General features: G+C 46.0%; 1 protein-coding gene across 2 annotated transcripts; it reads left to right on the forward strand.

Annotated features, from left to right (window-relative positions):
• Positions 1-26,494, forward strand: LOC109875014 (sorting nexin-18). Of its 2 annotated transcripts, XM_031816605.1 has the most exons (4): positions 1-2,710; positions 12,891-13,341; positions 15,660-15,676; positions 24,963-25,983. In XM_031816605.1, exons 1-4 carry the CDS (start codon positions 1,653-1,655, stop codon positions 25,216-25,218), a joined length of 1,782 nt encoding a protein of 593 aa, XP_031672465.1. In that variant the 5' UTR covers positions 1-1,652; the 3' UTR covers positions 25,219-25,983. The 2 variants fall into 2 exon arrangements, with proteins under 2 accessions (XP_031672465.1, XP_020322729.1); XM_020467140.2 differs by lacking the exon at positions 15,660-15,676 and having other exon boundaries at positions 12,891-13,360; positions 24,965-26,494.
• Positions 26,495-27,867: the final 1,373 nt, after the last annotated feature.

Below are 27,867 nucleotides of genomic sequence, written 5' to 3' on the forward strand. Positions count from 1 at the left end.
TTTTTTTTTTTTTTTTTTTTTTTTTTTTGAAGGCCAGAAAATAAATGAACAGTGAACATTTTTGCCTGGTCAAAAACCTCCTCAGTCCCTGCTTGAAGGTGGTCCTCGAAGGCATTCTGATCTTGTTCGACAACTTGTATCAGGGATAATAAACTATGTTATACAAAAAACAGCAATAGAAAGTCAATTACAAAATGTTTCACACTACAGGATAGGCAATAATTTATACACAATTGCACATTGCTTACCTCAGTAAACAGTTGCGGCTCCCGTCCGTACAGCAGGTGATAGGGGGAGTATTTTGGACGCTGCTCTTGTGTGCAAAGATAAATACTTTCAGATTGTCCCTCCCACCATTCCTGGTACCGGTCAAGGCAGAACCCGTTGGTCCCTTAATCCAAATCTGGAGTCACCATACATCTACACATTCACATTACATATAACTCACGTCCAGGCCTCCAGAATACTCCCCCATACTCTACAGAATAGGCAATCATTTATACACAATTGCATTGCTTACCTTAGTAAAGCTACTTTTCCGGACGGGAGCCGCAACTGTTTATTGAGGTAAGCAATGCAATTGTGTATAAATTATTGCCTATTCTGTAGTGTCAATTTCAACAACAAGAAAATTACATAATCTAAATTACTGGGGGCCAAGCTACATTTGGTTAACATCAAGCTACATTTGGTTAACATCAAGCTACATTTGGTTAACATCAAGCTACATTTGGTTAACATCAAGCTACATTTGGTTAACATCAAGCTACATTTGGTTAACATCAAGCTACATTTGGTTAACATCAAGCTACATTTGGTTAACATCAAGCTACATTTGGTTAACATCAAGCTACATTTGGTTAACATCAAGCTAGTGAACTGTTAAATGCTATTTTCGTACAAACATTAACACAAACACATTTTATTGTGACATCACATATTTACATATATTACCTGAACTAATCTGAGCGTTTGTTGATAAAAAATTTTTTTTAACAAATTGGATCTAAAAATGTTGTTGAAAAAAAGTACAGAAAGTTTGAACGCCATTTTACTAACCATCTCTTACACGTAAAACCATTAGCAACCTAGCCTAACTCCATTACTTTACAATGGGGAAAATACCCTTTTTACACGTGAAAAACTGTACATTTCTAACATTTATGGTTGAGATTTAATGAATAATATAAAATACACAACTTATGACTTTCATTAACACGCAGGCTCACACAGACATGGTGTCTGTCATGTCAGTCAGACGTTCAATAGTAGGCGACAGCCACAGGGTGGTACGGTTGCCTAGACTTAATTCTGGCTCATACCACCCTCCATTACTCAGACTGATTACGTATGGTTGTTGAGTGCGAAAAGGGGAGTGTGTGATGAGAGAGGCAGGGGCCACCGCTGCAACTAGTCCCTTCAACTTTAAACGGCAAAGACTCGGACGAAGTAACGGGATTTTATTGCACTTATTATTATTATTTTTATTACAGTAGCAAAAGACAACTGGATTGCGAGGTAGATCGCATAAGAAGGGACATTTAGGAGGGAGTGTGCCTTCAGAACTGGTGTAGTTTGTATAGGCTAGCCCGTTAATAAGAGTTTGCTGGTTATTTGTTTTGCGGGGGCGGCAGACAGTAATTTGTTGAATTATGGCGCTCAAGGCGAGGGCTTTATACGAGTTCAATTCCGAAAACACAGGGGAGATATCATTAAAGGAACATGAAATAGTGAGTTTGTACAGCGAACAGGACATTGAAGGCTGGCTAGAAGGATCCAACAGCAAAGGCGAGAGAGGTCTCTTCCCCGCGTCCTACGTTGAGATCCTAAATAACGATACCGCGTCCACGTTTAATAATAACAGCACATCAGAGGACACTTACCGGGGATCCCGATACGCCAATATTCCAACCGGAGGTTTCGGGGACGCCTCGAATAAAACATTAAATCAAATTGAAAACTTGTCCAAAACATCAATAATATCGTCTGGGTTTACAGCGTCCTCGCCGCTTGCCCCAGCGCAGCAGCAGCAGCACGGTTACCAAGCCAGCCAGGGCAGCGATGAAGACTGGGATGAAGACTGGGATGACACCTCGACAGTGGCTGACGAGCCCGTAGTTGTTGGTGGTAGTCACCAAGGGGACTTTGATGGCAATGGATCGTCTACATATAGCGTGTCAACATCTTCTATGTCCAGAAGTGGCAACGCTCAACAAGCCAAGAGCTCTGCCACGGTCAGTAGAAACCTCAATAGGTTTTCAACATTTGTGAAATCAGGAGGGGAAGCGTTCGTGTTAGGTGAGGCAGCTGGGTTTGTGAAAGATGGGGATAAGATCTGTGTTGTAACGGGACAATACGGTCCAGAATGGCAGGAAAACCCATACCCATTCTCCTGTACCATAGACGACCCCACCAAGCAGACCAAGTTCAAAGGGATGAAGAGTTACATTGCCTACAAGCTGACGCCCACCCACACACAGACCCAGGTAAACAGGAGGTATAAACACTTTGATTGGCTCTACGCCAGGCTGGTGGAAAAGTTCCCTGTCATCTCCGTGCCTCACATCCCAGAGAAACAGGCCACGGGGCGGTTTGAGGAGGACTTCATCTCTAAAAGGAGGAAAGGGTTGATATGGTGGATGAATCACATGACTAGTCACCCGGTCCTGTCCAGATGTGACGTGTTCCAGCACTTCCTCTCCTGCAACAGGTAGGTTTCTCTCCTCGCCTGTCTGTTTCTATTCTCTTGACCTATAAAACATGACAATGAGTTGGCCAGAACCCTTATAATACATACGTGGTTGGAGAAAATTAGCAAGCTAACTTTGATCGACTATTGAGTTCAACTCTGGATAAGAGGTACAGTGAAAGTGACTCACCTTTTTAGCCAGGTATGTACATTTTCCAATGGCAATGAATCCTTCAGAACTAGCCTGTTCTCAGGCAGGCTAACTCAGAGATAACTCCATTTATTCTGATTTAAAAAGTCTCTGAGCTGTGAGTTGGAGGACCAATGAAATTAGATTCCCTCCTTCTCGCAAATATTGCTTCATCATCCCCTTTAATTTTGAGGAAGACAACTGATTTAAATATTTGAATAACATCACACATTTAGTAATGACATGAGGAAGACAACTGATTTAAATATTTGAATAACATCACACATTTAGTAATGACATGAGGAAGACAACTGATTTAAATATTTGAATAACATCACACATTTAGTAATGACATGAGGAAGACAACTGATTTAAATATTTGAATAACATCACACATTTAGTAATGACAGGAGGAAGACAACTGATTTAAATCTTTGAATAACATCACACATTTAGTAATGACATGAGGAAGACAACTGATTTAAATATTTGAATAACATCATACATTTAGTAATGACATGAGGAAGACAACTGATTTAAATATTTGAATAACATCACACATTTAGTAATGACATGAGGAAGACAACTGATTTAAATATTTGAATAACATCACACATTTAGTAATGACATGAGGAAGACAACTGATTTAAATATTTGAATAACATCACACATTTAGTAATGACATGAGGAAGACAACTGATTTAAATATTTGAATAACATCATATATTTAGTAATGACATGAGGAAGACAACTGATTTAAATATTTGAATAACATCACACATTTAGTAATGACATGAGGAAGACAACTGATTTAAATATTTGAATAACATCACACATTTAGTAATGACAGGAGGAAGACAACTGATTTAAATCTTTGAATAACATCACACATTTAGTAATGACATGAGGAAGACAACTGATTTAAATATTTGAATAACATCATACATTTAGTAATGACATGAGGAAGACAACTGATTTAAATATTTGAATAACATCACACATTTAGTAATGACATGAGGAAGACAACTGATTTAAATATTTGAATAACATCATATATTTAGTAATGACATGAGGAAGACAACTGATTTAAATATTTGAATAACATCACACATTTAGTAATGACATGAGGAAGACAACTGATTTAAATATTTGAATAACATCACACATTTAGTAATGACATGAGGAAGACAACTGATTTAAATCTTTGAATAACATCACACATTTAGTAATGACATGAGGAAGACAACTGATTTAAATATTTGAATAACATCATACATTTAGTAATGACATGAGGAAGACAACTGATTTAAATATTTGAATAACATCACACATTTAGTAATGACATATAATGCGTTTTAAACTTCACGTGTAGTTTTTAAACTTGTTTATGAATTAATAACATTATGTTTTCGATAGGATTGGAGAAAAATGTTGCTTGTACGTTAGGTTTGAATGCTATCCAGATTTTGTTACACCTTCATTTTTAACGACCTTGTGCAATCCCTGGATGTTTGGGTAATATCGGCGCTGAACACTAGGGGCGCTATTTTCGAACCCTACTGAGCCTCTGTAATTTAGAAGATTAGCAATTCTAATGTAATGTAAAATCTCATAGCAAATGACAGTCTCTGACAAACTATTTGCAGGACAGACATTCCAGCTCATAACATTATACATGTAACTCAAAAAAATGCTACTCGCAGTTTGATGCACGAGCAAAACAAATATTAGACAGCAAGGCTCTTGATCCAGGAGAAGCTAGATTTTTACAAGAAGCTAACTAGCTACATGCTAACTAGCTACATGCTAACTACCTACATGCCTACTAAATTAGCAAACTAATTCCACAACTGCAGAGCATTTAACACATTTTAGACTTAATAATTATAAGATGTCTAGCTGGCAAACATTTAGTTGTGAATTCCATACTGTAACTACAATAGATCATCTGGCGCATGCTGCACCACAGTGGGTGACTCACAAGGCTCTGGTCTCTCATTGTTATGTGCTTGTTAACAAACACCATGTGCCTGGGGACTACCAGTACACTTCATAATGAAAAATTATATGACAGGTGAAATGAAGAACATTGTCTGCTAATGTATTGCACTAGTTGACTGAAGGTATTTACTTTTTACATTTTTTATTGTACTCACAGTATTAAAAACCATACCGTGGACGAGGATTATTTAAGATACTGTTTGAAGATGGGCAGGGACTGTGTTGTCCTAGCTTCAGGTGGAAGCTGGTTCAACCATTGGGTTGCCAGGACAGGGAAGAGCTTGGACTGGGCTGAGAGGGAGCTGTCCTCCCGTAGGGGAGGGAGGGCAGAGAAGAGCTAGGACTGGGCTGAGCGGAAGCTGTCCTCCCGTAGGGGTGGGAGGACAGAGAAAAGCTAGGACTGAGCTGAGCGTGAGCTGTCCTCCCGTAGGGGTGGGAGGGCAGAGAAAAGCTAGGACTGGGCTGAGCAGGAGCTGTCCTCCCGTAGGGGTGGGAGGGCAGAGAAGTGCTAGGACTGGGCTGAGCGTGAGCTGTCCTCCCGTAGGGGTGGGAGGGCAGAGAAGTGCTAGGACTGGGCTGAGCGGGAGCTGTCACAGAGAAGAGCTAGGACTGGGCTGAGCGGGAGCTGTCCTCCCGTAGGGGTGGGAGGACAGAGAAAAGCTAGGACTGAGCTGAGCGGGAGCTGTCCTCCCGTAGGGGTGGGAGGACAGAGAAAAGCTAGGACTGAGCTGAGCGGGAGCTGTCACAGAGAAGAGCTAGGACTGGGCTGAGCGGGAGCTGTCCTCCCGTAGGGGTGGGAGGACAGAGAAGAGCTAGGACTGGGCTGAGCGGGAGCTGTCCTCCCGTAGGGGTGGGAGGGCAGAGAAGTGCTAGGACTGGGCTGAGCGGGAGCTGTCACAGAGAAGAGCTAGGACTGGGCTGAGCGGGAGCTGTCCTCCCGTAGAGGTGGGAGGGCAGAGAAGAGCTAGGACTGGGCTGAGCGGGAGCTGTCACAGAGAAGAGCTAGGACTGGGCTGAGCGGGAGCTGTCCTCCCGTAGAGGTGGGAGGGCAGAGAAGAGCTAGGACTGGGCTGAGCGGGAGCTGTCCTCCCGTAGGGGTGGGAGGACAGAGAAGAGCTAGGACTGGGCTGAGCGGGAGCTGTCCTCCCGTAGGGGTGGGAGGGCAGAGAAGAGCTAGGACTGGGCTGAGCGGGAGCTGTCCTCCCGTAGGGGTGGGAGGGCAGAGAAGAGCTAGGACTGGGCTGAGCGGGAGCTGTCCTCCCGTAGGGGTGGGAGGGCAGAGAAGAGCTAGGACTGGGCTGAGCGGGAGCTGTCCTCCCGTAGGGGTGGGAGGGCAGAGAAGAGCTAGGACTGGGCTGAGCGGGAGCTGTCCTCCCGTAGGGGTGGGAGGGCCAGGAGACCAGAGGTGGCAGAACGGATTGGTTTGAGCTTTAACTGGAGTGTGTGGAGGAGGAGCAGGATGGGAGAACTTGGGCAGGTTGGACACCAGGTGGGCTGCAGCGTTCTGGATAAGATGCAGGTGTTTTCTCCCACTTTTTCTGAAATATTTAAATAATGTCACAAACCCACTATTATATTCTAACTAACTATAGAATTAGAATATTCATTCTGTTTCCATCATTCCAACAGTTTGCCCAAATGTTTTGCTCTAAATCACAAGTCAAATCGCTATTGCAACATTTACAGTTGAAGTTGGGAGTTTACATACACTTAGGTTGGAGTCATTAAACTTGTTCTTCAACCACTCCACAAATGTCTTGTTAACAAACCATAGTTTTGTCAAGTTGGTTAGGACATCTACTTTGTACATGACACAAGTCAAATTTCAAACAATTGTTTACAGACAGGTTATTTCATGTATAATTCACTGAATCACAATTCCAGTGGGTCAGAAGTTTACATACAAAGTTGACTGTGGCTTAAACAGCTTGGAAAATCCCAGAAATGTATGTCATGGCTTTGGAAGTTTCTGATAGGCTAATTGACATAATTTGAGTCAATTGGAGGTGTACCTGCGGATGTATTTCAAGGTCTACCTTCAAACTCAGTGCCTCTTTGCTTGACATTATGGGAAAATCAAAAAAAATCTGCCAAGACCTCAGAAAAAAATTGTAGACTGGTTCATCCTTGGGAGCAATTCCCAAACACCTGAAGGTACCACGTTCATCTGTACAAACAAGCGTACGCAAGTATAAACACCATGGGACCACGCAGCCGTCATACCGCTCAGGAAGGAGACGCGTTCTGTCTCCTAGAGATGAACGTACTTTGGTGCGAAAAGTGCAAATCAATCCCAGAACAATAGCAAAGGACCTTGTGAAGATGCTGGAGGAAACAGGTACAAAAGTATCTATATCCACAGTAAAACGAGTCCTATATCGACATAACCTGATAGGCCGCTCAGCCAGGAAGAACCCACTGCTCCAAAACCACCATAAAAAAGCCAGACTACGGTTTGCAACTGCACATGGGATAAAGATCGTACTTTTTGGAGAAATGTCCTCTGGTCTGATGAAACAAAAATAGAACTGTTAGGCCATAATGACCATCGTTATGTTTGGAGGAAAAAGGGGGAGGTTTGCAAGCCGAAGAACACCATCCCAAACCGGGAAGCACGAGGGTGGCAGCATCATGTTGTGGGGTTGGCAGCATCATGATGTGGGGTTGGCAGCATCATGATGTGGGGTTGGCAGCATCATGATGTGGGGTTGGCAGCATCATGATGTGGGGTTGGCAGCATCATGATGTGGGGTTGGCAGCATCATGATGTGGGGGTGCTTTGCTGCAGGACGGACTGATGCACTTCACCTCAAATAGCTGGCATCATGAGGCTGGAAAAGTATGTGGACATGTGGATATCTCAAGACATCAGTCAGGAAATTAAAGCTTGGTCGCAAATGGGTCTTCCAAATCAACAATGACCTCAAGCATACTTCCAAAGGTGTGGCAAAATGGCTTAAGGACAACAAAGTCAAGGTATTGGAGTGGCCATCACAAAGCCCTGACCTCAATCCCATAGAAAATGTGTGGGCAGAACTGAAAAAGTGTGTGCGAGTAAGGAGGCCTACAAACCTGACTCCGTTACACCAGCTCTGTCAGGAGGAATGGGCCAGAATTTACCCAACTTATTGTGGGAAGCGTGTGGAAGGATACCCGGAAAAGTTAAACCATTTTAAAGGCAATGCTACCAAATACTAATTGAGTGTATGTAAACTTCTGACCCACTGGGAATGTGATGAAAGCTGAAATAAATCATTCTCTCTACTATTATCCTGACATTTCACATTCTTAAAATAAGGTGGTGATCCTATCTAACCTAAAACAGGGTTGTAGGGTTTTACTAGGATTAAATGTCAGGATTTGTGAAAACGGAGTTTAGATATAGTTGGCTATGGTGTATGTAAACCTCCGACTTCAACTGTAGCTAAAAATAAGGCCAAGGTTGTTTGGGAGAGAGGAGCAGGGGCCAGTGTGTGTGACGGAGGGAGAGAGAGAGGAGGGGGAGATGAGCAGGGGCCAGGGTGTGTGACAGAGGGAGAGAGAGGATGGAGAGATTAGCAGGGGCCAGGGTGTGTGACGGAGGGAGAGAGAGAGGAGGGAGAGAGGAGCAGGGGCCAGGGTGTGTGACGGAGGGAGAGAGAGAGGAGGGAGAGATGAGCAGGGGCCAGGGTGTGTGACAGTGTGTGGGTGGCACAGAGGGGGGGGGGGGACAGTAGCCAAACCGACTTGTGCTAGTTACAAAAACGTGTTGCTGCCAAAGGTTATCCATCATACCACCTGGTAGTGTCTGTCTTGACTGTATCAAATTGTTGTAAAGAGTTAGCCTAGCTAAGTTTGCCTAGCTACAGTAGCCAGCTAAGTTAGCCTAGCTACAGTAGCCAGCTAAGTTAGCCTAGCTACAATAGCCAGCTAAGTTAGCCTAGCTACAGTATCCAGCTAAGTTAGCCTAGCTGCAGTAGCCATTGCTGCTATAACAGCCTCCACTCTTCAGGGAAGGCTTTCCACTAGATGTTGGAACATTGTTGCAGGGACTTGCTTCCATTCAGCCACAAGAACATTAGTGAGGTCGGGCACTGATGTTCAGTGATTAGGCCTGGCTCACAGTTGGTGTTCCAATTCATTCCAAAGGTGTTCGATGGGGTTGAGGTCAGGGCTCAGTGCAGGCGAGGTCAAGTTCTTCCACACCGATATCGACAAACCATTTCTGTATGGACTTGCATGGGGGCATTGTCATGCTAAAACAGGAAAGGGCAGTTGGAAGCACAGAATCGTCTAGAATGTCATTGAATGCTGTAGCATTAAGATTTCCCTTCACTGGAACTAAGGGGCCTGAACCATGAAAATCAGCCCCAGATCATTATTCCTCCTCCACCAAACTTTACAGTTGGCACTATGCATTGAGGCTGGTAGGGTTCCCCTGGCATCTACCAAACTCAGATTTGTCCGTGGGATTGCCAGATGGTGAAGCATGATTCATCACTCCAGAGAACGCGTTTCCACTGCTCCAGAGTCCAAATGGCGGCGAGCTTCACACCACTCCAGCCGACGCTTTGCATTGCACATGGTTATGTTAGGATTGTGTGCTGCTGCACGGCCATCAAATGGCCACTCGGACTATTTACATTGACCCCCCCCCCCCCCCCCAATTTGTTTTTACACTGCTGCTACTCTGTTTATTATCTATGTACAGTCACTTTACCCCTACCTACATGTACATTACCTCAACTAACCTGTACTACTGTTTATTATCGATGTACAGTCACTTTACCCCTAACTACATGTACACATGACCTCAACTAACCTGTACCCCTGCACATTGATTCGTTACCGGTACCCCCTGTATATAGCCTCATTACTAAACTGTACCCCTGCACATTGATTCAGTACCGGTACCCCCTGTATATAGCCTCATTACTAACCTCTACCCCTGCACATTGATTCAGGACCGGTACCCCATGTATATAGCCTCAACCGAATACCCATCTATTGAAGTGGTGGGAAACGGAAGTGGCCACATCTCTCACAGCAACAACAACATCAACAACAACAACAAACAGATCAAAAATGAAATCACGGGAAATTAAAAAGCAACACGAGAGCTTTAGAAATGTATGCATTTCAATGTAGGCCTTTTCTAACAGCCTACTTGTTCAAGTAGTCTACTTCAAGGCCCTCATAGGCCTATTCTAAGTAGGCTGCTTCAAGCCCCTTGTAGGCCTATTCTAAGTAGGCTCCTTCAAGCCCCTCGTAGGCCTATTCTAAGTAGGCTACTTCAAGCCCCTTGTAGGCCTATTCTAAGGAGTCTACTTCAAGCCCCTTGTAGGCCTATTGTAAGTAGGCTGCTTCAAGCTCCTTGTAGGCCTATTCTAAGTAGGCTACTTCAAGCCCCTCGTTGGCTACTTCAAGCCCCTTGTAGGCCTATTCTAAGTAGGCTACTTCAAGCCCCTCGTAGGCCTATTCTATGGAGTCTACTTCAAGCCCCTTGTAGGCCTATTCTAAGTAGGCTACTTCGAGCCCCTCGTAGGCCTATTCTAAGTAGGCTACTTCAAGCCTCTCGTAGGCCTATTCTAAGGAGTCTACTTCAAGCCCCTCGTAGGCCTATTCTAAGGAGTCTACTTCAAGCCCCTTGTAGGCCTATTCTAAGTAGGCTACTTCAAGCCCCTTGTATTGTGTAACATGGAAAACAAAATGTATATGTCATTATTACCAGATCATATTGGGAATAAGCCCACTGAGCTATGTCATTTGTTGTCATTATATTCAGAATAATTCATAGGAAGAGCATTGAGTGTTTCTCAATAGACTATCCTACACAACTGCGCACAGTAGCCTCGGTGTCCAATCAGACAACAGCACAGTAGCCTTGGTGTCCAATCAGACAACAGCACAGTAGCCTTGGTGTCCAATCAGACAACAGCACAGTAGCCTTGGTGTCCAATCAGACAACAGCACAGTAGCCTCGGCGTCCAATCAGACAACAGCACAGTAGCCTTGGTGTCCAATCAGACAACAGCACAGTAGCCTCGGTGTCCAATCAGACAACAGCACAGTAGCCTTGGTGTCCAATCAGACAACAGCACAGTAGCCTCGGCGTCCAATCAGACAACAGCACAGTAGCCTCGGTGTCCAATCAGACAACAGCACAGTAGCCTCGGCGTCCAATCAGACAACAGCACAGTAGCCTCGGTGTCCAATCAGACAACAGCACAGTAGCCTCGGTGTCCAATCAGACAACAGCACAGTAGCCTTGGTGTCCAATCAGACAACAGCACAGTAGCCTCGGCGTCCAATCAGACAACAGCACAGTAGCCTTGGTGTCCAATCAGACAACAGCACAGTAGCCTCGGCGTCCAATCAGACAACAGCACAGTAGCCTTGGTGTCCAATCAGACAACAGCACAGTAGCCTCGGCGTCCAATCAGACAACAGCACAGTAGCCTTGGTGTCCAATCAGACAACAGCACAGCAGCCTTGGTGTCCAATCAGACAACAGCACAGTAGCCTCGGCGTCCAATCAGACAACAGCACAGTAGCCTTGGTGTCCAATCAGACAACAGCACAGTAGCCTTGGTGTCCAATCAGACAACAGCACAGTAGCCTTGGTGTCCAATCAGACAACAGCACAGTAGCCTCGGTGTCCAATCAGACAACAGCACAGTAGCCTCGGTGTCCAATCAGACAACAGCACAGTAGCCTCGGTGTCCAATCAGACAACAGCACAGTAGCCTCGGTGTCCAATCAGACAACAGCACAGTAGCCTCGGTGTCCAATCAGACAACAGCACAGTAGCCTCGGTGTCCAATCAGACAACAGCACAGTAGCCTTGGTGTCCAATCAGACAACAGCACAGTAGCCTCGGTGTCCAATCAGACAACAGCACAGTAGCCTCGGTGTCCAATCAGACAACAGCACAGTAGCCTTGGTGTCCAATCAGACAACAGCACAGTAGCCTCGGTGTCCAATCAGACAACAGCACAGTAGCCTCGGTGTCCAATCAGACAACAGCACAGTAGCCTCGGTGTCCAATCAGACAACAGCACAGTAGCCTTGTGTCCAATCAGACAACAGCACAGTAGCCTCGTGTCCAAACAGATCATCAGTTCACTAAAGATACCGGGCTTTCCTGTAGGGGCTCTACTGACTCTACCGGGTGGTCCTGTAGGGGCTCTACTGGCTCTACCGGGCGGTCCTGTAGGTGCTCTACCGCGAGGTCCTGTAGGGGCTCTACTGACTCTCCCGGGCGGTCCTGTAGAGGGCTCTACTGACTCTACCGCGCGGTCCTGTAGGGGCTCTACTGACTCTCCCGGGCGGTCCTGTAGAGGGCTCTACTGACTCTACCGGGCGGTCCTGTAGGGGCTCTACCAGGTGGTCCTGTAGGGGCTCTACTGACTCTACTGACTCTACCAGGCGGTCCTATAGGGGCTCTACTGACTCTACCAGGCGGTCCTATAGGGGCTCTACTGACTCTACCAGGCGGTCCTATAGGGGCTCTACTGACTCTACCAGGCGGTCCTATAGGGGCTCTACTGACTCTACCAGGCGGTCCTATAGGGGCTCTACTGACTCTACCAGGCGGTCCTATAGGGGCTCTCCCGGGCGGTCCTATAGGGGCTCTCCCGGGCGGTCCTATAGGGGCTCTACTGACTCTACCAGGCGGTCCTATAGGGGCTCTACTGACTCTCCCGGGCGGTCCTATAGGGGCTCTCCCGGGCGGTCCTATAGGGGCTCTACTGACTCTACCAGGCGGTCCTATAGGGGCTCTACTGACTCTCCCGGGCGGTCCTATAGGGGCTCTACTGACTCTCCCGGGCGGTCCTATAGGGGCTCTACCAGGCGGTCCTATAGGGGCTCTACTGACTCTCCCGGGCGGTCCTATAGGGGCTCTACCAGGCGGTCCTATAGGGGCTCTACCAGGCGGTCCTATAGGGGCTCTACCAGGCGGTCCTATAGGGGCTCTACCAGGCGGTCCTATAGGGGCTCTAACTTTTATTATTGTGTTCTATTCAACAGCATGGACCAGAAGTCATGGAAGCAGGGGAAGAGGAAGGCAGAGAAGGACGAGATGGTGGGGGCTAACTTCTTCCTCACTATCTCCACGCCCTCCGGACCCCCCCTGGACCTGGTCGAGGTCGAGTCCAAGATCGACGGCTTCAAAGCTTTCACTAAGAAAATGGACGACAGCGTGGTCCAAGTCAACACCACCACCAACGAATTCGCCCGGAAACAGATCACAGGGTTTAAGAAGGAGTACCAGAAAGTGGGCCAGGCGTTTAATGCCCTAGGACAGGCGTTTGAGCAGGACCAGCAGGCATACTCGGTGGGGTTGAACCAGGCCATAGCGTATACAGGAGAAGCATACGATGCTATCGGAGACTACTTTGCAGAGCAGCCAAGACATGATGTGGACCCTTTAATGGATTTGTTACAGCTGTACCAGGGACATCTGGCCAACTACCCTGACATCATCCACGTACAGAAAGGTAATGTCCTCATACTAACCCTGACATCATCCACGTACAGAAACCATACTACCCTGACATCATCCACGTACAGAAACCATACTAACCCTGACATCATCCACGTACAGAAAGGTAATGTCCTCATACTAACCCTGACATCATCCACGTACAGAAACCATACTACCCTGACATCATCCACCTACAGAAAGGTAATGTCCTCATACTACCCTGACATCATCCACGTACAGAAAGGTAATGTCCTCATACTAACCCTGACATCATCCCACGTACAGAAACCATACTACCCTGACATCATCCACGTACAGAAACCATACTACCCTGACATCATCCACATACAGAATAGGTAATGTCCTCATACTACCCTGGCATCATCCATGATACAGAAAGGTAATGTCCTCATTCTACCCTGACATCATCCACGTACAGAAACCATACTACCCTGATACCATCCACAGTACAGAAAGGTAATGTCCTCATACTACCCTGACATCATCCACATACAGAATAGGTAATGTCCTCATACTACCCTGACATCATCCACATACAGAATAGGTAATGTCCTCATACTACCCTGACATCATCCACGGTACAGAATAGGTAATGTCCTCATACTACCCTGACATCATCCACGTACAGAAAGGTAATGTCCTCATACTAACCCTGACATCATCCCACGTACAGAAACCATACTACCCTGACATCATCCACGTACAGAAACCATACTACCCTGACATCATCCACATACAGAATAGGTAATGTCCTCATACTACCCTGGCATCATCCATGATACAGAAAGGTAATGTCCTCATTCTACCCTGACATCATCCACGTACAGAAACCATACTACCCTGATACCATCCACAGTACAGAAAGGTAATGTCCTCATACTACCCTGACATCATCCACATACAGAATAGGTAATGTCCTCATACTACCCTGACATCATCCACGGTACAGAATAGGTAATGTCCTCATACTACCCTGACATCATCCGCGTACAGAAAGGTAATGTCCTCATACTACCCTGACATCATCCACGTACAGAAACCATACTACCCTGACATCATCCACAGTACAGAAAGGTAATGTCCTCATACTACCCTGACGTCATCCACGTACAGAAACCATACTACCCTGACATCATCCACGTACAGAAACTATACTACCCTGACATCATCCACAGTACAGAAAGGTAATGTCCTCATACTACCCTGACATCATCCACATACAGAAACCATACTACCCTGACACCATCCACAGTACAGAAAGGTAATGTCATCATACTACCCTGACATCATCCACGTACAGAAAGGTAATGTCCTCATACTACCCTGACATCATCCACGTACAGAATAGGTAATGTCCTCATACTACCCTGACATCATCCACGGTACAGAATAGGTCATGTCCTCATACTACCCTGACATCATTCACGAACAGAAACCATACTACCCTGACACCATCCACAGTACAGAAAGGTAATGTCCTCATACTACCCTGACATCATCCACGGTACAGAATAGGTAATGTCCTTATACTACCCTGACATCATCCACGTACAGAAAGGTAATGTCCTCATACTACCCTGACATCATCCACGTACAGAAACCATACTACCCTGACATCATCCACAGTACAGAAAGGTAATGTCCTCATACTACCCTGACATCATCCATGATACAGAATAGGTAATGTCCTCATACTACCCTGACATCATCCACAGTACAGAAAGGTAATGTCCTCATACTACCCTGACATCATCCACATACAGAATGGTAATGTCCTCATACTACCCTGACATCATCCACATACAGAATAGGTAATGTCCTCATACTACCCTGAAATCATCCACGTACAGAAACAATACTACCCTGACATCATCCACGTACAGAAAGGTAATGTCCTCATAATACCCTGACATTATCCATGATACAGAAAGGTAATGTCCTCATACTACCCTGATATCATCCACGTACAGAAAGGTAATGTCCTCATACTACCCTGAAATCATCCACGTACAGAAACCATACTACCCTGACCTCATCCACGTACTGAAAGGTAATGTCCTCATACTAACCTGACATCATCCACATACAGAAAGGTAATGTCCTCATAATACCCTGACATTATCAATGATACAGAAAGGTAATGTCCTCATACTACCCTGACATCATCCACGGTACAGAAAGGTAATGTCCTCATACTACCCTGATATCATCCATGTACAGAAAGGTAATGCCCTCATACTACCCTGAAATCATCCACGTACAGAAAGGTAATGCCCTCATACTACCCTGAAATCATCCACGTACAGAAACCATACTACCCTGACATCATCCACATACAGAAAGGTAATGTCCTCATACTACCCTGACATCATCCACGTACAGAAACCATACTACCCTGACATCATCCACATACAGAAAGGTAATGTCCTCATACTACCCTGACATCATCCACGTACAGAAACCATACTACCCTGACATCATCCACATACAGAAAGGTAATGTCCTCATACTACCCTGACATCATCCACGTACAGAAACCATACTACCCTGACATCATCCACGTACAGAAACCATACTACCCTGACATCATCCACGGTACAGAAAGGATTTTTTTTCTTCACCTTTATTTAACCAGGTTGGCCAGTTGAGAACAAGTTCTCATTTACAACTGTGACCTGGCTAAGATAAAGCAAAGCAGTGTGACACAGACAATAACACAGAGTTACACATGGAATAAACAAACGTAAGAGTTAATAATACAATAGAAAAGACTATATACAGTGTGTGCAAATGAGGTAGGATAAGAGAGGTAAGGCAATAAATAGGCCATAGTGGCGAAATAATTACAATTTTGCAATTGAACACTGGAGTGATAGATGTGCAGATGATGAATGTGCAAGTAGAGATACTGGGGTGCAAAGGAACAAAAATAAATAACAGTGGGGATGAGGTAGTTGGATTGGGCTATTTACATATGAGCTATGTACAGGTGCAGTGATCAGTGGGCTACTCTGACAGCTGGTGCTTAAAGCTAGTGAGGGAGAAATGAGTCTCCAGCTTCAGTGATTTTTGCAATTCGTTCCAGTCATTGGCACCAGAGAACTGGAAGGAGATGCGGCCAAAGGAGGAATAGGCTTTGGGGGTGACCAGTGAGATATACCTGCTGGAGCGCGTGCTACGGTTGGGTGCTGCTATGGTAACCAGTGAGCTGAGATAAGGTGGGGCTTTACCTAGCAAAGACTTATAGATGACCTGGAGCCAGTGGGTTTGGTGACGATTATGAAGCGAGGGCCAACCAACGAGAGCATACAGGTCGCAGTGGTGGGTAGTTGTTGGGGCTTTGGTGACAAAACGGATGGCACTGTGATAGACTGCATCCAATTTGTTGAGTAGAGTGTTGGAGTCTACTTTATAGATGACATCGCCGAAGTCAAGGATCGGTAGGATGGTCAGTTTTACGAGGGTATGTTCGGCAGCATGAGTGAAGGATGCTATGTTGCAAAATAGGAAGCCTATTCTAGATTTAATTTTGGATTGGAGATGCTTAATGTGAGTCTGGAAGGAGAGTTTACAGTCTAGCCAGACACCTAGGTATTTGTAGTTGTCCATATATTCTAAGTCAGAACCGTCCAGAGTAGTGATGCTGGACGGGTGGGCAGGTGCGGGCAGCGATCAGTTGAAGAGCATGCATTTAGTTTTACTTGCATTTAAGAGCAGTTGGAGGCAGAAGGCGAGTTGTATGGCATTGAAGCTTGTTTAGAAGTTAGTTAACACAGTGTCCAAAGAAGGGCCAGATGTACACAGAATGGTGTCGTCTGCGTAGAGTTGGATAAAATAATCACCCGCGGCAAGAGCGATATCATTGATGTATACAGAGAAAAGAGTCGGCCGGAGAATTTAACCATGTGGCACCCCCATAGAGACTGCTAGAGGTCCGGACAACAGGCCCTCCGATTTGACACACTGAACTCTATCAGAGAAGTAGTTGGTGAACCAGGCGAGGAAATCATTTGAGAAACCAAGGCTTTTGAGTCTGCCGATAAGAAAATTGAAAGCCTTGGCCAGGTCGATTAATACAGGTGCACATATCATCATACTGTTAGGCTCAGGTCTACTTCAAAGTCACACGCCAAGTCCATCAGGACTAGACCGTCACACGCCAAGTCCATCAGGACTAGACCGTCACACGCCAAGTCCATCAAGACTAGACCGTCACACGCCAAGTCTATCAGGACTAGACCCTCACACGCCAAGTCCATCAAGACTAGACCGTCACACGCCAAGTCCATCAAGACTAGACCGTCACACGCCAAGTCCATCAAGACTAGACCGTCACACGCCAAGTCCATCAGGACTAGACCGTCACACGCCAAGTCCATCAGGACTAGACCGTCACACGCCAAGTCCATCAGGACTAGACCGTCACACGCCAAGTCCATCAGGACTAGACCGTCACACGCCAAGTCCATCAGGACTAGACCGTCACACGCCAAGTCCATCAAGACTAGACCGTCACACGCCAAGTCTATCAGGACTAGACCGTCACACGCCAAGTCCATCAAGACTAGACCGTCACACGCCAAGTCTATCAGGACTAGACCGTCACACGCCAAGTCCATCAAGACTAGACCGTCACACGCCAAGTCCATCAAGACTAGACCGTCACACGCCAAGTCCATCAGGACTAGACCGTCACACGCCAAGTCCATCAAGACTAGACCGTCACACGCCAAGTCCATCAGGACTAGACCGTCACACGCCAAGTCCATCAGGACTAGACCGTCACACGCCAAGTCCATCAGGACTAGACCGTCACACGCCAAGTCCATCAGGACTAGACCGTCACACACCAAGTCTATCAGGACCGTCACACGCCAAGTCTATCAGGACCATCACACGCCAAGTCTATCAGGATGAGACCGTCACACGCCAAGTCTATCAGGACGAGACCGTCACACGCCAAGTCTATCAGGACGAGACCGTCACACGCCAAGTCTATCAGGACGAGACCGTCACACGCCAAGTCTATCAGGACTAGACCGTCACACGCCAAGTCCATCAGGACTAGACCGTCACACGCCAAGTCCATCAGGACTAGACCGTCACACGCCAAGTCCATCAGGACTAGACCGTCACACGCCAAGTCTATCAGGACGAGACCGTCACACGCCAAGTCTATCAGGACGGGACCGTCACACGCCAAGTCTATCAGGACCGTCATACGCCAAGTCTATCAGGACTAGACCGTCACACGCCAAGTCTATCAGGACTGGACCGTCACACGCCAAGTCTATCAGGACCGTCATACGCCAAGTCTATCAGGACCGTCACACGCCAAGTCTTATCAGGACTAGACCGTCACACGCCAAGTCTATCAGGACTAGACCGTCACACGCCAAGTCTATCAGGACTAGACCGTCACACGCCAAGTCTATCAGGACTAGACCGTCACACGCCAAGTCCATCAGGACTAGACCGTCACACGCCAAGTCTATCAGGACGAGACCGTCACACGCCAAGTCTATCAGGATGAGACCGTCACACGCCAAGTCTATCAGGACTAGACCGTCACACGCCAAGTCCATCAGGTCTAGACCGTCACACGCCAAGTCCATCAGGACTAGACCGTCACACGCCAAGTCCATCAGGACTAGACCGTCACACGCCAAGTCCATCAGGACTAGACCGTCACACGCCAAGTCTATCAGGACTAGACCGTCACACACCAAGTCTATCAGGACCGTTACACGCCAAGTCTATCGTCTATCAGGACTAGACCGTCACACGCCAAGTCTATCAGGACTAGACCGTCACATGCCAAGTCCATCAGGACTAGACCGTCACACGCCAAGTCTATCAGGACTAGACCGTCACACGCCAAGTCCATCAGGACTAGACCGTCACACGCCAAGTCCATCAGGACCGTCACACTGTTTATTTTTTTGATCACAGTTATTCGATTAATCCAAGTGATCACATTACTATTTGCATCCTCTTTGTGACCCATGACCCTGGGCTGTCAATCATTGAATGATCACTATTATCTGATTGATTGATCATTCCTGATTGATGCAGCTTGTAAATTCAGTTACAGAGATGAAAAGCCTGTTGTCTTTTAGAGAGGGAGGGGACTGGACTTAGTTTTGCATGAGAAATAGGAAATGTTTTCATTGAGATATTGACCCACACCACGCAACCTCCCTTACACAAAGACATACAGTGGGGCAAAAAAGTATTTAGTCAAAAATCAAATCAAATCACATTTTATTTGTCACATACACATGGTTAGCAGATGTTAATGCGAGTGTAGCGAAATGCTTGTGCTTCTAGTTCCGACAAGGCAGTAATAACCAACGAGTAATCTAGCTAACAATTCCAAAACTACTACCTTATAGACACAAGTGTAAGGGGATAAAGAATATGTACATAAAGATATATGAATGAGTGATGGTACAGAGCGGCATAGGCAAGATACAGTAGATGGTATTGAGTGCAGTATATACATATGAGATGAGTGATGTAGGGTATGTAAAAAAAGTGGCATAGTTAAAGTGGCTAGTGATACATGTATTACATAAAGATGCAGTAGATGGTAGAGTACAGTATATACATATACATATGAGATGAATAATGTAGGGTATGTAAACATTATATTAGGTAGCATTGTTTAAAGTGGCTAGTGACATATTTTACATCATTTCCCATCAATTCCCATTATTAAAGTGGCTGGAGTTGAGTCAGTGTGTTGGCAGCAGCCACTCAATGTTAGTGGTGGCTGTTTAACAGTCTGATGGCCTTGAGATAGAAGCTGTTTTTCAGTCTCTCGGTCCCTGCTTTGATGCACCTGTACTGACCTCACCTTATGGATGATAGCGGGGTGAACAGGCAGTGGCTCGGGTGGTTGTTGTCCTTGATGATCTTTATGGCCTTCCTGTGACATCGGGTGGTGTAGTTGTCCTGGAGGGCAGGTAGTTTGCCCCCGGTGATGTGTTGTGCAGACCTCACTACCCTCTGGAGAGCCTTACGGTTGTGGGTGGAGCAGTTGCCGTACCAGGCGGTGATACAGCCCGACAGGATGCTCTCGATTGTGCATCTGTAGAAGTTTGTGAGTGCTTTTGGTGACAACCTGAATTTCTTCAGCCTCCTGAGGTTGAAGAGGCGCTGCTGCGCCTTCTTCACGATGCTGTCTGTGTGGGTGGACCAATTCAGTTTGTCTGTGATGTGTACGCCGAGGAATTTAAAACTTACTACCCTCTCCACTATTGTTCCATCGATGTGGATAGGGGGGTGTACCCTCTGCTGTTTCCTGAAGTCCACAATCATCTACTTAGTTTTGTTGACGTTGAGTGTGAGGTTATTTTCTTGACACCACACTCCGAGGGCCCTCACCTCCTCCCTGTAGGCCGTCTCGTCGTTATTGGTAATCAAGCCTACCACTGTTGTGGCGTCCGCAAACTTGATGATTGAGTTGGAGGCGTGCATGGCCACGCAGTCGTGGGTGAACAGGGAATACAGGAGAGGGCTCAGAACGCACCCTTGTAGGACCCCAGTGTTGAAGATCAGCGGGTGGAGATGTTGTTGCCTACCCTCACCACCTGGGGGCGGCCCGTCAGGAAGTCCAGTACCCAGTTGCACAGGGCGGGGTCGAGACCCAGGGTCTCGAGCTTGATGACGAGCTTGGAGGGCACTATGGTGTTAAATGCCGAGCTGTAGTCGATGAACAACATTCTCACATAGGTATTCCTCTTGTCCAGATGGGTTAGGGCAGTGTGGTTGAGATTGCATCGTCTGTGGACCTATTTGGGCGGTAAGCAAATTGGAGTGGGTCTAGGGTGTCAGGTAGGGTGGAGGTGATATGGTCCTTGACTAGTCTCTCAAAGCACTTCATGATGACGGAAGTGAGTGCTACGGGGTGGTAGTCGTTTAGCTCAGTTACCTTAGCTTTCTTGGGAACAGGAACAATGGTGGCCCTCTTGAAGCATGTGGGAACAACAGACTGGGATAGGGATTGATTGAATATGTACGTAAACACACCAGCCAGCTGGTCTGTGCATGCTCTGAGGGCGCGGCTGGGGATGCCGTCTGGGCCTGCAGCCTTGCGAGGGTTGACACGTTTAAATGTTTTCCTCACGTCGGCTGCAGTGAAGGAGAGTCCGCATGTTTTAGTTGCGGGCAGTGTCAGTGGCACTGTATTGTCCTCAAAGTGGGCAAAAAAGTTATTTAGTCTGCCTGGGAGCAAGACATCCTGGTCCGTGACGGGGCTGGTTTTCTTTTTGTAATCCGTGATTGACTGTAGACCCTGCCACATACCTCTTGTGTCTGAGCCGTTGCATTGAGATTCTACTTTGTCTCTATACTGACGCTTAGCTTGTTTGATTGCCTTGCGGAGGGAATAGTTACACTGTTTGTATTCGGTCATGTTTCCAGTCACCTTGCCCTGATTAAAAGCAGTGGTTCGCGCTTTCAGTTTCACGCGAATGCTGCCATCAATCCACGGTTTCTGGTTTGGGAATGTTTTGATCGTTGCTATGGGAACGGCATCTTCAACGCACGTTCTAATGAACTCGCTCACCGAATCAGCGTATTCGTCAATGTTGTTGTCTGATGCAATATGAAACATATCCCAGTCCACGTGATGGAAGCAGTCTTGGAGTGTGGAATCAGCTTGGTCGGACCAGCGTTGAACAGACCTCAGCGCGGGAGCTTCTTGTTTTAGTTTCTGTCTGTAGGCAAGGATCAACAAAATGGAGTCGTGGTCAGCTTTTCCGAAAGGAGAGCGGGGCAGGGCCTTATATGCGTCAGCCACCAATTGTGCAAGTTCTCCCACTTAAAAAGATGAGAGAGGCCTGTAATTTTCATCATAGGTCCACTTCAACTATGACAGACAAAATGAGAAAAAAAATCCAGAAAATCACACTGTAGGATTTTCTATGAATTTATTTGCAAATTATGGTGGAAAATAAGTATTTGGTCAATAACAAAAGTTTATCTCAATACTTTGTTATATACCCTTTGTTGGCAATGACAGAGGTCAAACTTTTTCTGTAAGTATTCAAAAGGTTTTCACACACTGTTGCTGGTATTTTGGCCCATTCCTCCATGCAGATCTCCTCTAGAGCAGTGATGTTTTGGGGCTGTTGCTGGGCAACACAGACTTTCAACTCCCTCCAAAGATTTTCTATGGGGTTGAGATCTGGAGACTGGCTAGGCCACTCCAGGACCTTGAAATGCTTCTTACGAAGCCACTCCTTCGTTGCCCGGGCGGTGTGTTTGGGATCATTGTCATGCTGAAAGACCCAGCCACGTTTCATCTTCAATGCCCTTGCTGATGGAAGGAGGTTTTCACTCAAAATCTCACGATACAAGGCCCCATTCATTCTTTCCTTTACACGGATCAGTGGTCCTAGTCCCTTTGCAGAAAAACAGCCCCAAAGCATGATGTTTCCACCCCCATGCTTCACAGTAGGTATGGTGTTCTTTGGTTGCAACTCAGCATTCTTTGTCCTCCAAACACGACGAGTTGAGTTTTTACCAAAAAGTTCTATGTTGGTTTCATCTGACCATATGACATTCTCCCAATCTTCTTCTGGATCATCCAAATGCTCTCTAGCAAACTTCAGACGGGCCTGGACATGTACTGGCTTAAGAAGGGGGACACGTCTGGCACTGCAGGATTTGAGTCCCTGGCGGCGTAGTGTGTTACTGATGGTAGGCTTTGTTACTTTGGTCCCTGCTCTCTGCATGGTTCTGGGATAATTAGTTCTGGGGTTCTGATAGTTCTGGGGTGAGATCTTGCGTGGAGCCCCAGATCGAGTGAGATTATCAGTGGTCTTGTATGTCTTCCATTTCCTAATAATTGCTCCCACAGTTGATTTCTACAAACCAAGCTGCTTACCTATTGCAGATTCAGTCTTCCCAGCCTGGTGCAGGTCTACAATTTTGTTTCTGGTGTCCTTTGACAGCTTTTTGGTCTTGGCCATAGTAGAGTTTGGAGTGTGACTGTTTGAGGTTGTGGACAGGTGTCTTTTATACTGATAACAAGTTCAAACAGTTGCCATTAATACAGGTAACGAGTGGAGGACAGAGGAGCCTCTTAAAGAAGAAGTTACAGGTCTGTGAGAGCCAGAAATCTTGCTTGTTTGTAGGTGACCAAATACTTATTTTCCACCATAATTTGCAAATAAATTCATAAAAAATCCTACAATGTGATTTTCTGGAGAAAAAAAATCTCATTTTGTCTGTCATTACAGGCCTCTCATCTTTTTAAGTGGGAGAACGTGCACAATTGGTGGCTGACTAAATACTTTTTTGCCCCACTGTATACACACACACACACACACACACACGTTTCATTTGATTGCTCAAGTCACATGGGAGGCAGCATGTGGTTTCACTGACGCGTTGTGTGTTTTTCCACAACTGGTAGTGTGTGTGTGTTTGCAGTCACTGTGGTACATGACCTATCAGACACTGTATATAGCCTGAAAACAATGGAAAATGACACAGGGTTTGCCAGGAAAGCCAGTCAGTCTATCACCCGTGACCCTACATACACTCTTACTATAGTTGTTATTTTCTGTCTGAACGGGGCCAGAATTTTCTACGATTAATTTTGTACGGGCTCGGAATTGCCACGCTGTAAATAGAAATGACAGCATGTGACTGGTGCAGCTTGTGTGTCTCTCTCTCTCTGTCTCTCTCTCTCTCTCTCTCTGTCTCTCTCTCTCTCTCTCTCTCTCTGTCTCTCTCTCTCTCTCTCTGTCTGTCTCTCTCTCTCTCTCTCTGTCTCTGTCTCTGTCTCTCTCTCTGTCTCTCTCTCTCTGTCTCTCTCTGTCTGTCTCTCTCTCTCTCTCTCTCTGTCTCTCTCTCTCTGTCTCTGTCTCTGTCTGTCTGTGTGTCTGTCTGTCTGTGTGTCTGTCTGTCTGTCTGTCTGTCTGTCTGTCTGTCTGTCTGTCTGTCTGTCTGTCTGTCTGTCTGTCTGTCTGTCTGTCTGTCTGTCTGTCTGTCTGTCTGTCTGTCTGTCTGTCTGTCTGTCTGTCTGTCTGTCTGTCTGTCTGTCTGTCTGTCTGTCTGTCTCTCTCTCTCTCTCTCTCTCTCTCTCTCTCTCTCTCTGTCTCCTCTCTGTCAGCTGCAAGTTAGCAGGCACAGGCAGTTGCAACAGTGTGTTTTGTGATGTCTGTGTTGCTGAAGCTGCTTCCTAAATACAGCCATTTTGTTTTAATTTCTTACTTGTTGTTTCTCGGACTGAAAAGTTATGTTACCGAAATCCCTCTTTTGCAAAAAACAAGAATTTGGATACTTCTCATGAAACCAGTCTCCTCTCTGTCCTCTCTGTCCAGGAGCACTGACCCTCTCCTCTCTGTCCTCTCTGTCCAGGAGCATTGACCCTCTCCTCTCTGTCCTCTCTGTCCAGGAGCACTGACCCTCTCCTCTCTGTCCTCTCTGTCCAGGAGCACTGACCCTCTCCTCTCTGTCCTCTCTGTCCAGGAGCACTGACCCTCTCCTCTCTGTCCTCTCTGTCCAGGAGCACTGACCCTCTCCTCTCTGTCCTCTCTGTCCAGGAGCACTGACCCTCTCCTCTCTCCTCCTTCTCCAGGAGCACTTAACAAGGTGAAGGAGTCCCAGAAGCACGTTGAGGAAGGCAAGATGGACGCTCGCCAGGCGGACGGAGTCAACGAGCGCTGTAACATCATCTCCTTCGCCACGCTGGCAGAGATGCAGCACTTCCACCAGGTCCGGGTGAGGGACTTCAAGGCCCAGATGCAGCAGTATCTAACCGAGCAGATTGGCTTCTTCCAGAAGATCACCGGAAAGCTGGAGGAGGCCCTGCAGAAGTATGACAACGCTTAGAGGAGAGAGGGGTGGGACGGACACCTCTGATTGGTTTAGATCTGATCGGGCACTTTCTGATTGGTCCAGATCTCAGATCCGGCCCTCCTAATAGGTCTAGATGGTTACAGATCTGACCCTTGACCTTGCTTATTCAGACAATCATCGACATTACAGTCAACCCGCCTGACAGCAATACAATCCACTGTGAGAAAAAGATAAGGAGACCAGGATAGTCTCCTGAAGCCTGGAAGTTGATTCCATGTTTGGTGGATACTGTTGAAGGGACTTGAGTTGACAGATTTTTGTTTTTAACAGGGTTGGTATAGTAGGTCAGAGCGTCAAACATGAGATTGATTAGCTGTCATTAGCAAAGGGTGGCTACTTTGAAGAATCTCAAATATAAATTATATTTTGATTTGTTTAACATTTTTTGGGGGGTTTACTACATGATTCCATATGTGTTATTTCACAGTGTTGATGTCTTCACTATTATTCTACAATGTAGAAAATAGTAATAATAAAAAATAAAGAAAAAGCCCTTGAATGAGTCGGTTTGACTGGTACTGTATACACACACACACACAGTATAGGGCTATATATCAATCTTGAACACGATCTATTTTGGATGCAATTTAAATGGGACTGATGGAGAGGGAGAATGAATGTGCTCTCTGGTTCTCTGATTTAAAGAAACGATACAGGAGAGTTTTAATACTCTGCAGCTGAAAAAATTAAATTTAATAAATTTAAAAATAAGGTGAATCCCGAAAGCCAGACGGAGATGTGTAAATTATACTGTATTATACTGTAAATTATACTGTATTATACTGTAAATTATACTGTATTATACTGTAAATTATACTGTATTATACTGTATTATACTGTAAATTATACTGTATTATACTGTATTATACTGTAAATTATACTGTATTATACTGTAAATTATACTGTATTATACTGTATTATACTGTAAATTATACTGTATTATACTGTATTATACTGTAAATTATACTGTAAATTATACTGTATTATACTGTATTATACTGTATTATACTGTAAATTATACTGTATTATACTGTATTATACTGTAAATTATACTGTATTATACTGTATATTATACTGTATTCTACTGTATTATACTGTATTATACTGTAAATTATACTGTATTATACTGTATTATACTGTAAATTATACTGTATTATACTGTATTATACTGTAAATTATACTGTATTATACTGTAAATTATACTGTATTATACTGTATTATACTGTAAATTATACTTATTTGGTCTTTATATTCGGTCTTTTAAAGTTTTTGAAATTGTGCAAACCTAGACCAGTGTCAACTATCCCATGATACAGCTGACAAACACCACATCCATGTGTCTCTCCTGAATCTTCTACATTCTCCCCAGTTATTGATGTAAGCTAATGTAGTCCTAAACTAATGCTTCCGCCCTGTTTACAGAACAGAGAGCAAGAACAGTGTCACTAGCAGTAGGTCGGTCAAATCCCTGAAGGATTGCTATCAAACAGTCTCTAGTTAGGCCTAAATGTTAAGGACGTCCTAAACATGGTAACTTGAGACATGTCTTACCGCGGCTTGTCATCAGACCCCACCTCATTTTAGATGAGGACACACTCAACCACAGCGCGTTCAACACACGTCTTCAATGGAAATGATTGCTCAGCCTGAGAGTAAGTGGTTAGATTTAGTTCTCAACTAGAGTGTACCAGAACTGCAACAGTCTAGAGGGAGAGAGTGCGGTTAAGGAGGGAGAGTGGGGTTAAGGGAGAGAGAGAGTGGGGTTAAGGTAGGGAGAGTGGGGTTAAGGAGAGAGTGTAGGGCTAAGGAGAGAGTGTATGTCTAAGGAGAGAGAGTGGGGTTAAGGAGAGAGAGTGGGGTTAAGGAGGGAGAGTGGGGTTAAGGAGAGAGAGTGGGGTTAAGGAGGGAAAGTGGGGTTAAGGAGGGAGAGTGGGGTTAAGGAGAGAGAGTGGGGTTAAGGAGGGAGAGCGGGGTTAAGGAGAGAGAGTGGGGTTAAGGAGAGAGAGTGGGGTTAAGGAGGGAGAGTGGGGTTAAGGAGAGAGAGTGGGGTTAAGGGGAGAGAGGGGTTAAGGAGAGAGAGTGTAGGGTTAAGGAGAGAGATCAGGGTTAAGGAGAGAGAGTGGGGTTAAGGAGGGAGAGGGGTTAAGGGGAGAGAGGGGTTAAGGAGGGAGAGTGGGGTTAAGGGGAGAGAGTGGGGTTAAGGAGGGAGAGTGGGGTTAAGGGGAGAGAGGGGTTAAGGAGAGAGAGTGGGGTTAAGGGGAGAGAGGGGTTAAGGAGAGAGAGTGTAGGGTTAAGGAGAGAGATCAGGGTTAAGGAGAGAGAGTGGGGTTAAGGAGGGAGAGGGGTTAAGGGGAGAGAGGGGTTAAGGAGGGAGAGTGGGGTTAAGGGGAGAGAGTGGGGTTAAGGAGGGAGAGTGGGGTTAAGGGGAGAGAGGGGTTAAGGAGAGAGAATGGGGTTAAGGAGGGAGAGTGGGGTTAAGGGGAGAGAGTGGGGTTAAGGAGGGAGAGAGTGGGGTTAAGGAGGGAGAGTTGGGTTAAGGAGAGAGAGTGGGGTTAAGGAGGGAGAGTGGGGTTAAGGAGAGAGAGTGGGGTTAAGGAGAGAGAGTGGGGTTAAGGAGGGAAC

This window comes from Oncorhynchus kisutch, linkage group LG3 (assembly GCF_002021735.2).
Source record: "Oncorhynchus kisutch isolate 150728-3 linkage group LG3, Okis_V2, whole genome shotgun sequence".
Classification (NCBI taxonomy): domain Eukaryota; kingdom Metazoa; phylum Chordata; class Actinopteri; order Salmoniformes; family Salmonidae; genus Oncorhynchus; species Oncorhynchus kisutch.